The 15,267-nt window shown below is 40.4% G+C and overlaps 1 protein-coding gene across 1 annotated transcript in view; it reads right to left on the reverse strand.

The window, feature by feature from the left end:
- Positions 1 to 15,267, reverse strand: part of LOC145986527 (rho guanine nucleotide exchange factor 10) — a 267,835-nt gene that overhangs the window by 154,772 nt on the left and 97,796 nt on the right. The window contains exon 2 of the mRNA XM_083120642.1: positions 6,075 to 7,140. Within this exon, the coding sequence (XP_082976768.1) occupies positions 6,075 to 7,104 (1,030 nt within the window). The 5' untranslated portion in view covers positions 7,105 to 7,140. The remainder of the gene's footprint in view (positions 1 to 6,074; positions 7,141 to 15,267) is intronic.

Here is a 15,267-nt window from a genome sequence, read left to right on the forward strand (position 1 = left end):
TATTAATACGATGCCAAGTAAACTAAGAAATAATTTTTTTATCATCATTTGTAAGTTTAGACCCTCTCGTTGTTATTTGGGAAAAACTTTTTTTCAACGAACCACTTATTTGTTAGCTATCAGAAAACGATGAAATATGTGCCACACAAAGAGCAGTTTTTTCTCAATTCATCTTTTTATGTGGAAAATTGTCATTTCTTATAAAAAACAATAGAAATTCGATTATCTCGAAAACTACTAATTTTCGGACGGGGTATCATATGGTCAAATTTATTGCAAATTGTCTCTACTTTAACCCCTTTCAGGGAATACATCTACTTACCAGTCACCCTGTATACTTAATAAAGCTTCAAACTTTAGTAAAATTATATTAAATTTGTCAAAGATATCACATACTGCTTTATGAAAGAAGTAGCTATATGGTACATAAAATAATATACATTTTTAGATGTAAATGGGCAAACGTTATTATTAATCGGACTGAAAAAACAGACAATAGATTACACAGATACTTTTGCGCCATCTGTTAACTATTAGAATAATTAATACTTTGCATTAAGTTCTGTTTAGGAAAAACGAAAGTTAATAAAAATCACATGAACCGAGTTAAGAAAATTCATTAGAGATGGGAGCCTTAATAATGAAAAACTCTTGATAGTTTCATCTGAATGCGAAGAGCGGATATATGAAAAGGAAGGTTGAGTGATTAAAAAAAGGTCGCCTCATCCTATTTTGCAAATGTTATTGTTATTCACTAAAATTTGCAATTTCTCAATACCAGTGTAACTTGCAAATTTTCTTCAGAGCAATTTTTTCCTCTCTGTAGCAACTTGCAATATTTTAGTTTTGAAATGCACCGTAATTCTGTTCCTTCAGAGGAGGCATATTAGAAAGCTGGACTGTTGAACGCTCTCAGCAAGTGCTAAATATGCTGAACGGAGAGATGTACACGCTAGAAACTGTAGCACTGAAAGGGCGGTCGGAGAATAACAAATTGAAATGGCAAGAAAGAGAGAGAGAGAGAGAGAGAGAGACATGAAAACTGTTTACAACAAACAGAAAGTCTGGTCCTTCCAAGATTTCACATTGTAGTACAGACAGTTAAAACAAAAAGCTTACTCGTATTACGAAATAAATGGAAATATAGTGAAAATGACTATGACAGAGTCGCATTAGATTCTTCTTGAACGGAGAATATGCTCTCCAAACTAACAAGAATGGTATTACCTATTGACCTTTGACAGAAGCGACAAAATATATTTTTTGGAAAACAGAAAATAAGTTGTCAAAAAAAAAAAACGCACGATGCTCTTCAGTTTTTAAGGGGACATTCAGTGAAAAACGGAACACACAAAATAATTTCAACCCCAAGCCCCATTTTGCTCCAATTTTGTGACCCTCTGTGTCTGTTCAGCATTTTCTTATGAGTGGTCAAGATCCAGTGGCGAATCAATGCCCTATTCTCGTAAGCAGATGATCCTCTTTAGCTCTATCTCCCATTAAGATCATTAAAAAAAGGTAAAGTGTTCCCCTGTGCATAGCACCACGCCATGAAGGCGTATAGGGGGTGTGGGGGTAACGCCCCACACTTTCTTGATCCGGTCGTGAGTGGGGGTGATGTGATCAGCATCACGCCCCTAACCGCCTTTACCCCCCAGGGTTTCCCCCAGGTACCCATGTTATTCGACGCTGGGTGGGCGCCGGGGCCGCTTCCACCGTTAGAAAAGTTCCCGGATCATTTAGGGTAAGTTTTTCGCCATAGTTTAAACATTTAGTTTTGGGTGATCACACAACTTTAGTCCTTACGGGGTTGATGACTACTTGATTTTTAGGTAAGTTTAGACATCAAAGGATATTTGATTTATTCTTTTGTTATTTCGAGATTTATTACCAATTTTAGATGGTTCAGGAAGACAGAAAAACTGCTATTTATACACATACCTCCCCCCAAATACTCCCCTAACATTGCCCTAATTTTTTTTACAAAAGCCCAATTTTTGGTCATTTTGGTTCTAAATTTACCCTTGCATCCCGCAGATGAAATATTCTAGATACATCCCTGTAACAAAAAGGAGGACGATATCTTAAGTTATGTTATGTAACAATTTATTTTCAGTTTTAGCTGCATTGATGGGGAGAAAGCAGATGAACTGCTCAAGACAGACTCTGAAAATGATTGATTCGGTTTATTTTACTTGGCTCTTCTGCTACTTTTGGCTAATCGCGACAATGCGGATGAGTGATGATAGGATGAAATTGAATTACACTCACAAAGAACACAGATGCCCGCCCAGGCTGGGATTCGAACCGAGGCGGACAGAAAGGTCAATCGGGATTGGGCCTACAGTGGAATCCGAACCTCTATGTACCACCACCGGGTTTCGAATCCGGGACCCCTTGCCCAGTAGCGCGCTGTACTAACTAACCAATCCGCCACGGAGGTCGGCGCATAAAATCCTAATGATGTACTTTTGGTGCATCAAAATGCTGCATCAATTGAAAAGTTCAGCAACGATCGCTTCAAAGAAACAAAAATTACACTTTTAACTGTATCAATTGATGCAACAAAAGTGCAAGATCTCTGGCACCAATAGAGACTCCAAAAGGTGGCGTGGGAAACGCTCTCTGCCCCGTGAGGTCAATTTCCAGCGAGTACTCCATCAACCGCCAGTCACCGCTCCTCAGCACCGCAGGACGCGAAGGCATAGTTGTCACATCTTCCGCTCCGCCAGAACCATCCCGACTTCCGCCCCAGATGGCAGCTGGAGGGAGCGACGACGCGTGACAACCTCGCCGGGTACTCGTGAGAAATATAGGCTCTCTCCTGCAGGCAACGCCTCCGCTCCCAGACAAATTGGGGCGGCGAAACGACACGTGAAATGAGTTCCGTTCGGCATTGACCGTCGTTTCACCTTGGCATTCGGATTTACGGCAGCCACCGAACGTCAAGGGAAATTCCTTTTTTTCCAGCCTCAAACTGGAAAGCGATCGTGATAAGCTTTTTCCCCTTCTTCCGGTCCCCTGAGGAGTCCTTCGGAGTCGAGCTGCATATACCGCAACCGCTGAACGTCAGAACTGTGATGGACATTACAACGCTGAACACCCACACAACAATCGCAAGAACACATGCAGAACGATCAACATCTGAACGTAATTTAGAAAAGAAAAAAACGTAATCAGATATTGATAATGCTGAGGAAAGTACTGAACCATTGGCATGAAATATCTATGGACAATAGCTTGTGTGGTAAGCACTGAAATAGTTCTTATAGATGTTTGGACAGAGGCGCTATCTGTTGTGTTGTTCGTATTGCATTGAAAAGCAAGTGAAATTTTACTGAACCCTCTAAATACCAATATACATGGTTTATATATTTAAAAAAGGTAAAGTACCTCCTGCACATTTGTAAAATGCCGTGGAGGTAGGGCTCCACACATTCACAACTAGGTGAATGGTTGACCACCCTTGAAATTGTTCACAAAGGGCCAATTAAAGTTCACTTTTGCTTTATATTTACATTTATACTCCCGTAAATACGAAATGACACCCTTTTCCCTTCTTCTAGATGTATACATTTCGGATAAACCAATGCCGCAAGGTATCTATTTATTAGAAGCTGGGTGAACCCCCAGGACCTTCCATGGAAAAATTCCCATCTGAAATCACCAACCGGGAATCGGACCCTGGTCTCCGGCGTGGCCGTCAGATTACATAATGACTGGGGCACGTGGTTTGCATGGAACAAATTAATTCAAATTCATTCATCTTTTAGATAACTTTGCCAAAATACTCATTAGCATGTAGTTACTTATTACTCTGTCACTTTTGGCTAATCGCGATGATGGGGATGAATGATGATACGATGAGGTGGATAATGGGAGACGACCACAACATAATTTCTATGAGGAATATCCTGCCTGCAGGTCAGTGATGTGCCGTAGACTACAAGTTTACGTCTACATGCGTTGTCTACACGTAATCTACGCGTAGATTACATTGGGTGGTAGTTTACATAGACTACGTAGACAATCTAAAGTGCATTAAAATTAATTTTCAAGGGTTTCATGAAATGAAAGTGACATTTTCAACTATATTGGTTCCTAACGACATGAAAAGAATCCTATTTACAACAAAATTTCTCTTCTCTTCTATTATCAACTATGGAAGAAGATAAATAGTATGCAAAAAACAACAACAGATGGCAGTCGTGAGGCAAGAGTGATCTTTTCCCCATAAAGCACTAGAATATTTCCTATATTAGGTTTCTTCCTAGGTGAGAAATTGTTCGAATTTGAAAGAAAGAGTATGAAAAGTTCTCAACACACATCAGCAACTGACACGCAGTATAATTTTCTTTTAATTCCACGGCGCTCTTTGCTAAGTTTTCACCTTTCCCCATGTTGTTTACATAGATTACGTAATCTACGTGTATAATATAGTCTACGTGTAGAATGTAGACTATCGTTGTTTACGCGTAGACGCACATCACTGCTGCAGGTCCAAGCGCCAGAGCCTCGTTAGTCTACAAAATGCAGGCCAGGGTGTACTACGAAGAGAGTTGACATTTGCCATCAGCAAAGGACACACCTTACATCCCACCATTCTCATTACGATTGTTTACCACAACAGCCGTTCAGTGTCCTACATAACGCCACTGGCCACTGAAAGCCTAAAAAATGCTCACCACCAGTTGACAATGATGACCAAAGCGAAAACAGAATTTCCAACAGAGGGAAAATGGAACATCGATCCAGAAATTGCTGGACATCTCTTTCAAATTACTGGGAATGCGGGATTAGGCAGAGTAACATTGATCACCTAATTTATTGACATGACTAAAGAACGTGGTGGGGGTTACACCCCATCATGTTTCAGAGGCATCCATACGAGATAATTACGTGGAAAGATGGAAACCACAGCACTAGTATCCCAGAAAAATCTCTTAAAATTTCTTCTAATGTGCCCATTAATATTCTAAGAATTTTGCACAAAAGCTTTATTTATGATAACTTGGGGTTAAATTGACTTTTGACAGAACCCTCGCAATAATAATCGTGGATCAACTTCTTGAGTATGCAGCCGATAGTGCACGGGAAAACAGATTTTTGACTCTATAGTAAACAAAAATGCATTGCAAGGTTTCCTGAATTTGATAATTCTTACAAATTTATCTGATAATTTTAAATAAGCGAACACGGTTTCGTCAGAATTTCATGTAAAAATGGTACTGATCAACTACGTAGTATGCTGGGTGTTCGGTCACCGACACTTACAAGAGAGTAGGTAAAAAACAAACAGTTGTGTTCTGGAGTGGAGTGTGTGTGTGTAATCTTATGACGTCATATTTACTGGTCATGTTACAATAGAAATGTTTTGACAAGCAAAGAGATAGACAAATTTATGTTGAGGAATGATGGAGAGCGACGGAGAAAAGAGAAACGAGGGAAGGAAGGAATGAGGAAAACAGAAGGAAACTACAGAATATGAAAGTGAGGAACTGAAGACGTCAAGTGAGAGAGGGGGAGGAGACAATAAAGGAGAGAACATGATATGAAGAGAAAATGTAATCTAATAAATGAAATAATCAACGCGTGAGACGGACCTAAAGAGATTCAGTACGGATGAACAAGACTGGATTGGTCTTGCCCAGGATAAGGACAGATGGAAGGCTTGTGTTGCTGCAGCCATAAAACTTCAGTTAGTTACTTAGAGAGAGAGAGGGAGAAAGTAAACACGAAGAGTAGATTCAAAGACAAGAAGAAAGGCAAAAACCTAAAGAAAGAAGAGAAAAGTATATAAGTTATGTTCTGTTGTATTTTTTCTAGATTATGAAGACATTGGGGCAAGTGATACCCGTTGAATGTGTCTGTGGAAGCCCATGTCTTTGTGTGTATTTTTGAACTGAAAGCTATTTGCACGGATATCTGAGCGGTTCAAGGTTTAGTAAGGGCGCAACCATGGGAATGTGCACTTTTTTGGAATGTTATAAATTGGATATAATTTATTACGAGACATCCTGGCAATTGTGGTAAGGGGAGTTCTCGAAGCACTAATTAGCGAGCTCTTCACCTACCTTTACGTCCTCCGAAGCCTGGGAATCGCCATCCTTTCTTGTTGAAGAACCCAAGATTCTTCTCCAACTCGTGACGTAAGCTGCGCCGCCGGTAGGAGGAAGGCGGCGGGAGCTGCTTCATATCCAGGGACTCGCACTTGTGCAGACGCTGATGACCGTCGAGGGCCGGGGGCGGGCCTCCGGTCCGAGGGAAGCTCTTGGACGACCGCGGGGTGTCGGGGGCTCTGGTGCCGACGTACCCGGAACCGCTCTGGAATCCGCTGTCCGGAGTGAGGAGTTCGTCTGTTGGACCGACTGGAAGGTCCAGGTCTTCCAAAGGTCGAGAGGGCATGAGCATGGCTTCCACGGCAAGGTTGAGCTCGCCGAGGACCTTCTTGTGGCAACTTTGGACCTTCCGGACCTCCTCGATCACGCCGTCGCCGGAACGTTGGCGACTTCCGGGCCGCGACAAGTGCGGAGGGCACGGAAAGTCCTCGATCCCGTCGGCAAAATCGTCCGGGTTGCGAAAGGCATTCTGAACCTCGTTAATCTCTTCGTATATGTTCTCCTCGACGCCGTACGTGCTGATGTAAGTATGTCGGCTATGCCTCGGGTCGGCCTGTCTTAGGTATTGCCGTCGATGGTGGTACTTCTGGCGCTCTTGCAGCATAACCGCGGGCGGCAGGCTGGAGTCGTACGCGTACGAGTACTCATGTTCCTCCGGGTAGTAACCGGGCGCCGGAGCCGCGAGAAGATCCGGCACGTACCCCTCGTCTTCCAAGATCCGGTCCTCCTTCCCGGAGCACAGCATCTCCAGCAGCATCTCTTCCTCCTGCGCCCAGCACTGGCGCGTCGCGCGACCCGACAGCGGGGCCCGGACGGCATCGCGGAACATGCCGAAACCGCGGTCTCCCTCGCGCTCCGGAGGGTGCGACGGCGGCGGGGGGAATTCGAAAGTGGGGCGTCTACTTGGGTGCGGGGGCGTGGCGTAACGAGCCGAGAAGATGCTGTCGTTGATCACCAGTTCGTGCAACAGTGGCTGCTGCTCCATGGATGTGGCGGATGCCCATTTAGGCTCACGGCGCACCTGGAAAAACAAAAGAAAATCAATCAGCCACAAGCACAGTGGGAAAGTCATCAGGTTCCTGTGACCTTCAGATATATAAAAGACTTAGTATAGACAGCATCAGAGCGGTGGTTGTGCATCCCTTGCCTTCGGCAGCACCCCTAATTTTCATTTCGATAAGAGAAATAGTAAATATAAATGAATGCAAATTTATAGCAAATCCAATTCTCGCTGACGATAGACAAGTGGAAAGTGTTATACAGGGCGATTCATAAGTCCGTGAAACATTTCAGAAACTTTCTACAGATAAACGATACAATTCATAATGGTAATTCTGATACTGATAGAATGACGAACTCTCCAAGTTTCTTGTACACACACACCTCACAAACGTTCTGTGTGTCAACCTTTGCGGTTGTGGCAGATATCAAAATGATACTGTATTTCGTCACACACGGGTGATATACATAGCATATAAGATATAACGGTCGATCAGCGCCACAGCCGCAGAGATACGGTTGCGAAGTTCCTGGAGATTGGCGGGGAGTGAAATTCTGCTCTGTACAGTCACAGCAGACAAGGTTCTTGAGTATTTCAACACACAAAACGCCTTCTCACGATTACTTACCGCCATATTTGCTACCACTGTCCGTCTCCTAGCGACAAACCATGGTAACTTATACACCAATGCGGTTTTCTACAAAAACTTGGAGAGTTTCTCGTTCTATCGGCATCAGAATTTTCACTATTAGTTGCACCTGTGGTGAATTAAAATGTTTCACAGACTTATGAATCACCGTGTATAACTGTCGTTCCTTTTTACATTCATGTAAAAAACAATAGCATTTTTCCTTTGAGTAGTCACCTATAAAAGTTGCATTACTACGTATTTATGATCTACATTTTGCTTACACAGGATTAGAATGTAGTACATTAAGTATTAACGTGCCACTTCTAATGTGTGTAGGGGGAACAGTTATCCATACTTACAAAAACCTTCCTTTTCACACTGCAACATGTGCAGGTATGGAACGCACACGGTCACGAACTCAGTCGTTGTGTAGGTGATCAGCACCACGCTCCGACCGCCTTTGCATCTATCCCCGGGAATCGAAATCGCGACGATGAGGGCGAATGATTACTCGCCAACGTTGAAGGGTCACTCGAAAAGCTTGGACTTGAACCCAGAATCTTCAATGGCGAGAACATGACTATTGTGATGTTGTGTACGGTACAAATTTGCAAAGCAAGCTATCGAATTTTAGAATTTTAAAAAAATCAAAATTCTTGCATTCCATTTGCTTTTTCGATCAGAAGAAGCGAGCATATCTTGCCTTGGCTTAATGCTCATGAAATCCACAATATGTCTAGACGACGCCTACTTCATCAATACTGCCAAATGTTCACTATCCTTAAGTCCAAAACACCAGGTTATCTCTACAAAAAAATTGTATTTAGAGATTCAGTGCATTCACATTACACCAGAGGTCGACGCAAACTCGACATCCCCCGCCACTCTGTCGCCAGCTTCGATGGCTCTTTCTCTCTCTGGTCCGCTACTGTTTGGAATGCCTTACCGGGTAATATTTTGTCTGCTATCTCAATCAAACCCTTCAAAGAAAATATCATACCATACTTATTGAAAAAAACAACGATTAAGTCACTCCTCATATGGCTAAACTCCCAAAATATACATACACCCGCCTGACATCACGATAAATGCGTATTGTGTACACTTTTCTTTCCTTTTTCGACACGATTTTGAATTTTGTATATATGTGTGTGTGTGAATTGGCATGTGTGCTTCTATTGTTGAGTTATTTTCATGTATCTCATTTATTCTAAACCATTTTGTTTAATGCTTTCCACATGTAATCCTACTATGTAATAACTAGTCCTGAGTTAGGTGGTAGAGCAGTCCTAGGCTAAATCTCGCTCAGTAAAAAATAAAAATACTATTCTATTCTATTCAGTGGCCTCGGCAACATAATCTAGGCATTCAGTCCCCTTACATCCGGAGTAGTCAGCTGGTTTTAATTTGATAAAGAGAGGTGGAGTTTCCTGGAACCTACATTGGTGGCATAGAGAGCTACAAAGCCGGAGACCATTGGTTTGAATCCTGCGTAAGGAATGAATGTGTCGCTGTGTTAATCCTACAATCCATTTCAACTAATCATGATTCATCCTCAATTGTTAGAAAAAAGTACCAAAAAATTTAAGCAGAAGAACAAAAAGCAGACAAAAGTTTGGCAAAAGACGATCTTGTGTTCATACAGGCTTATCGAATACAGGAATCCATGGTCACAAGGCGAGACCGTTATCCACTACACTACGAAAAAGCAGCATAAAGAAGCAAGTTATACCAATGAAACTAAAGAACATTACAAGTGGGAATGTCAGACAGAAACGTAGCCACCGGGAGGGTGAAGGTGGGCTCTAGCTCGGAAATAAAGAGAGAAAATGTTAGGAAAGTAGAGGAAGAAAGAAGAAGAAATATAGGGAAGAAGAGAGTTCGGGAGAGAATAGACAAAGACAAAGAAATGGAGAAACAGAAGAAAGATTAGAGTTTTGTTTTCAGTCACTTTGTGCACAGATAGGCTAATGGGGACTGGACCTACAGTTTAAAGCGGGATCTGAATCACTATGTGCCTCAAGCGGGTAGCGAACACGGGACCCCTTGATTACAAGACAACGACGTGACCAAAACGACACCTGGGGAGAGAGAGAGAGAGAGAGAGAGAGAAAGACATGTCAAAAGAGATAACAAGAAATATAGAAACATTGAAAGAAAAAGAGAAAGAAACAAATGGAAAGATGCAAACAGAATCAGAACATCTTTCATCCTCCCCTGAACCAACCCGAACGGAATTCTCTGGCGACGCTACATACGTCAGATAAAACTCTCGCACAATTGATGGATTCCGCTAAATGAAGTAAACTGCAATAAAATCGTCGTCATGGCAGCGGATGTTGAAAAGTGGGGCGAAAGCGAGCTTGCATCGTTTACCTATTCGCTGGAAGCAGGTGCCCAGCTGATTTACGGGTGACCTGCAAAGGGAAAATGTTACGCCACGGGTTCCAAACAACGATGAATTTTGGACCGCTGTGGTGAAAGTTTCGATTGGTCGATTGCATCAATACTGGACGCCCCTTAAATGCTATCAGCAAAAATACCGCTACCCGGTTCTGGGCCAACATCACAATATGGCAGCGAGACGAGGTTGAATAATCTTTCTCGATTTCGATTCTTCCTCCAATCTCCGGTCTCCAGTGGAGTCCCACAATTGGTGTGGAAAACAAAGGCTTGCTTTAAAGGGCTCTGAAGTGATTGCTTGTGTTTTGAAGGGGGGGAGGTCACAATTTATCAGAGAGAGAGAGGAAGAGAAGGAGGGAGAAAGAAGGAAAGCAAGCACGAGTGAAAAAGGAGAAAAAATACATTTATTGAATTGTTTTTTTTTTAATTCTCTTTTCTGCTACTTTTGACTAATCGCGAAGAAGAGGTTGAGTGATGAAATTGGTGAATCGTCACTTCCAAACCTAGGCCAGGATTCGAACCCGGGATCGCTGGATTCGTAGTGCAATGTGATAACCACTCCGCAACGGAGGCCGGCAAGACAAAAAAAATAGAGAGAGAACAAAAAAGAAACAAAAGAAGGAGAGGAGAGTGATTTTTCTTTCATGTATCAGTTCTTAGTAATTCAAAAAAATAAAATTCAGTGAATAAAAAGTGAGAAATTTGAATTACTTACATTTTAGACTGACTATCGCAGACATTGGCATAGGATGTACTCCCCCCCCCCCACACACACACATTAAATCGTGGAATGAACCATCATCACCACGGTGTTCTTGCTTTCATTTGTTACCTATTATCTGCCCTACATCTTTCGGTTAAGGCGAAGAGGGACAATTATGCAGCAGGCATGCATTTATTCCAATATCGTCGGAATGAGCAATGCTACTAAAAACATCTCCGCCAGAAATGAAGAGTATGAATTTCTCCCCATGTGGCAAGTGGAAGCGGTTTCCTAAGTTGATTATTTACGACTTATATGGTCTTTGAAAAATATGATGAATTAGTATTTACAGAATCTTTAATTTCAACTTTAAATTCAAGTTACGGCTAAACCAATGGGAGTTTTGACTTTTCCTAATGAAAATATAATCATCAATGGATTGATAATTAGGTAAAATAGATTAAAAAATGTAAAAGGACAACGTAACAGTGATAGCTTGGTAGGAACTTGAACCCTGAGGCTTTAGGAGGTCGAGATGGTGGATGAAAAGTAAGCGAATAAAAAAAACAGTGCATATAAGAAGTATATTCCCAATGCATCAGGTAACGGCTCTGCAACATTATAAATATTAACACATTATAGAACCCTCTAAAACAATATCAAATACTTTGTAAAATTTCTTCGAAACACTATTTTAAATTCTGGAAATGCAATTAAGTCCATCTTGATATTTAGAATAATGTTCCTTGCAGTATGCAGAAAATACATTTTATAACTTCAAGACGTATTAAATGCTTGTCATTTTCAACTTTGCTTGGGAGAACTCTTTCCAGATCTTCAGTAACAAATTAACATAAATAAATAAATATGAAAAATAGTGATCCAAAATGTATAGAAAGTAAACCCGCCATATGATCCAATGGAATACTGATGTAAGGAAACATAATTTTAAATAAAAAACAGTGTTTTACCTCATGCATCTTAACATTTTAATTTCTCTTCATTCATAAAAAATGCATCGGATCAGAAGATTTACATTCACGGTTGTGGCAACTGAGGCACACGAAGTACATAAATTAACTTGATGGACTTTCATTTTTGCGTACACTCGACCACCGAGATGGAATATTTAATCAGTGGAAATTTAGTAATTGAAACTATGGCATTTAGTTCTTTTATAAATAAATTATATTATTGTCTACGTCTACAATAATAGTTTATTCGCAATATCAAAATGTAATAATATGACCTCTGGACTAATTTCTATTGGTTCAGAGCAGGAAGGGATTTCCCTAACCAACAATCTAATCCTAAAATATGCCAACCCTCACCCCCCATAGAAAGTAGTATACCAAAAAAGATAAGCAAATTTGTTTGACCTCAAACATAAGTATAATATCTCTCTCTCTTTCATGTAAATATGAATATATAGAATGAGGAGGAAGGTGTGTGTGTCGTGCCTCAAAATTAGAGACGACGAAACCGAGGTGATAAACCTCAGTAGAATCGAAACAAGACCGAGACGCTCTCGTTCACGACTTCGGTGTAATAGTATTTGTAAAAGTCACAGAAACCATATTTACTTTATATTACCGACGGGGGGGGGGGGGGGGCACTGCCAAGCCTCGACACCAACGTCGACATGCACTACTCTGGTCTAAAGTCGGAAAGCCTGTGAAGAAGAAGAGGTACGTATGTTAGACTTATAACTTACCATTGTCAGGTGCTGATTCTGAACGCACTAACCCGTATTCGATGTTGGCAACGGCACTTTTTTCAACAGAGTGAAATCACGCCACCATACGGACTATTCCACTGTGATCACCTTCCCTTTGGTATTGACAAGACACCACCACGCATTAGAGTGATTTAGAAAGACAGTATTGTCTAGTGAAAATGCTTTGCTCGTCAGTCATCCACCGCTGGGAAAACATCGCATTTGACACCGATGAGATCTGGGCCATCACGAACACTTTTGCTTCCAACTTTTCGCCAAGAAGACATCGTTGTGCGAGTGGGGAGTGAATTCTGCCAACATTGCGTCACTGTAGAGTAATCGAATATTACTCTGGCAGTCTATCCTAGTTCACATGAGTTTGAGTTTGTGTTTTAAGTCCACTTTGTGCACAGTAAGGCTAATTGGGACTGGACCTACAGTTTAAAGTGGAATCCGAACCACTATGTGCTTCCACCGGGTATCGAACCCGGGACCCCTTGATTACAAGGCGACGACGCTACCACTGTGCCATCGAGAGGCCCCCTAGTTCACATGAAAACGACCATATCACAATTTATAGACATTTCTGAAACGGCCACGAGAATATTTTGTCCACTAATTGAACGAGGAAACAACTATTAAGTCGGGACTACATACTAATTTCATACGATCGCTGTGTAGCTTAAAATGGAAATACTAAGTTTCGAGCACATAACTATAATCAGGGTACGAAATCCAGGGGGGACGGGGGGATTTCCCCCCACCAATAATCTTGGACTCAAAAATACCCCCACCAAAAATTTCCGGGGGAAGAGTTTTTGTTACAACAAACAAAAGATAAACAATTACTTTCAATTTTAAATATACTGTACTAAGAATAATATCGAATACATACACAAATTAGTGTATTCTTAAGAGATCATTAACAAATCTACATCATTACGCACAATAAAAGTAAAACAAGAATGCAAAATAATAATAACTATGAAATCTAATTGATTTATATAGAGCAAAAACTAAAGAAAAACTTAACACATAATAAAACCACTTCAACTATTTTATAATTTATTAACCAGTTAGTAAAGGAAGTAGTTTGCTATATTATAATATCTGATATACATAAAAGTAACACATTTATTTCTTTGTGTGTAATAAATAATACTATTTTCAATTACTAATTTAGTAATTTATTTTTACTTTTAATAACATTATAAATATGTATATCGTATAATTTATATGTATGTATGTTGGGGGAGGGGGTTTGTAGATTAAGATCTTTCTCCCCCACCAGTCTTAAATGATTTCGCACCCTGACTATAATACCTTATTAATCTTCGAAACATTTCACGATCCACAAAATAAAGAATTACAACGTAAAGGTTGATAAACATGGATGATGGCGCCGAGACAACGATTTTAAAATTGAAGCGAGAACAAAACTAGGCCTTCGACCTCTGTGTGTGACAGAGGTTAGACAGAAACTTACTATCAGAGGGCGCCTCGTTATAAGCTGCTAAAAATAAATGTAAATATCACCATTTCGCCTAAATTACAATTACTTACTGAATTAGAATGACTTAATTACACACATGCGATGGGATGATCGCTCGATCATTTAGACTTTACTGATAGGCTACATAAGCGTGGTGCTGATCACACAACCTTCACATAACAAATGGCGAATGTGTGGGACCTTACAGCCCCCCCACATATGCCTTCCGAAACTCGGACATGTTACAATGTGTAAGGGGTATCTTTACTTTGCTTAGTAATAGGTTGTAGGTGTTTTAATGTGCACTGAAGTATTTTTGGTTCGTTTAAATTAGTATTTTTTTTCTCCATTTCTATAGCTATGTATTATTTCGAGACTGAGGAGACAATACGAGGTAAGTAGTGCACATAACTAATTTTCATTTGATCAATGGATATCAAATTCTCGCTTTGCTACATACTTTAATGTATAATGCATATGCAAATCCATGCTGCTTTCAATTGCTATACCACTGTAACATACATAACATCTTACTTTCATTCAAATAAAACTGTGCGACAACGTAACTCTGCTCACGACAGTGAAATAGGTTCACAGAAAACAAACAGGTTCTGCATATGCCATTACATTTACAACTCAACACGACTTAAGCAGGACTTCTGATAAAACGACACTCAATAATATGGTTATAATTTATTTTCTTCTCACAACATAAAAGGGAAATTTTTCAATTTGCTAAGCTTCTGCAGAGTAGCAAATGAATTCCCTACTTGTAACATGTGCATCTAAATACTCTTGTTTTCTCCTGAAGTTTATGATAGTAGTAAGTAGATGGAAAAGCACAAGTAAAATTTAAAGAATTGTTACGCCAATCAAACAGTTGAAAACAGAAAGTTCCCGATTACACTTTCTTGATTAATTTAGATTAACAGGAAAGCGAAATTGCTTTTCCCAGCCTGATGAACAATAAGAGATATTGTTCAGTGTGTCTAAGTATGACAGTTAAATGCTTTCAAGATATAACTGGAAAAAACATTTAGTTTTAATGTATATCTGACGTTTGAATTGTGCTTAAGATGAAAAGTACGGAAGTTGTGAAGTAGAGAAATCTTTCCTCGTGTAGAGACGAGAAAATCATTACGAATCGTTTACATTTCGTACGATGTAAAAGTGAGAGCTGAGAAGCTACTCAAAAATGTAAA

This window comes from Lepisma saccharinum, chromosome 4 (genome assembly GCF_977018435.1).
Source record: "Lepisma saccharinum chromosome 4, izLepSacc3.1, whole genome shotgun sequence".
Classification (NCBI taxonomy): domain Eukaryota; kingdom Metazoa; phylum Arthropoda; class Insecta; order Zygentoma; family Lepismatidae; genus Lepisma; species Lepisma saccharinum.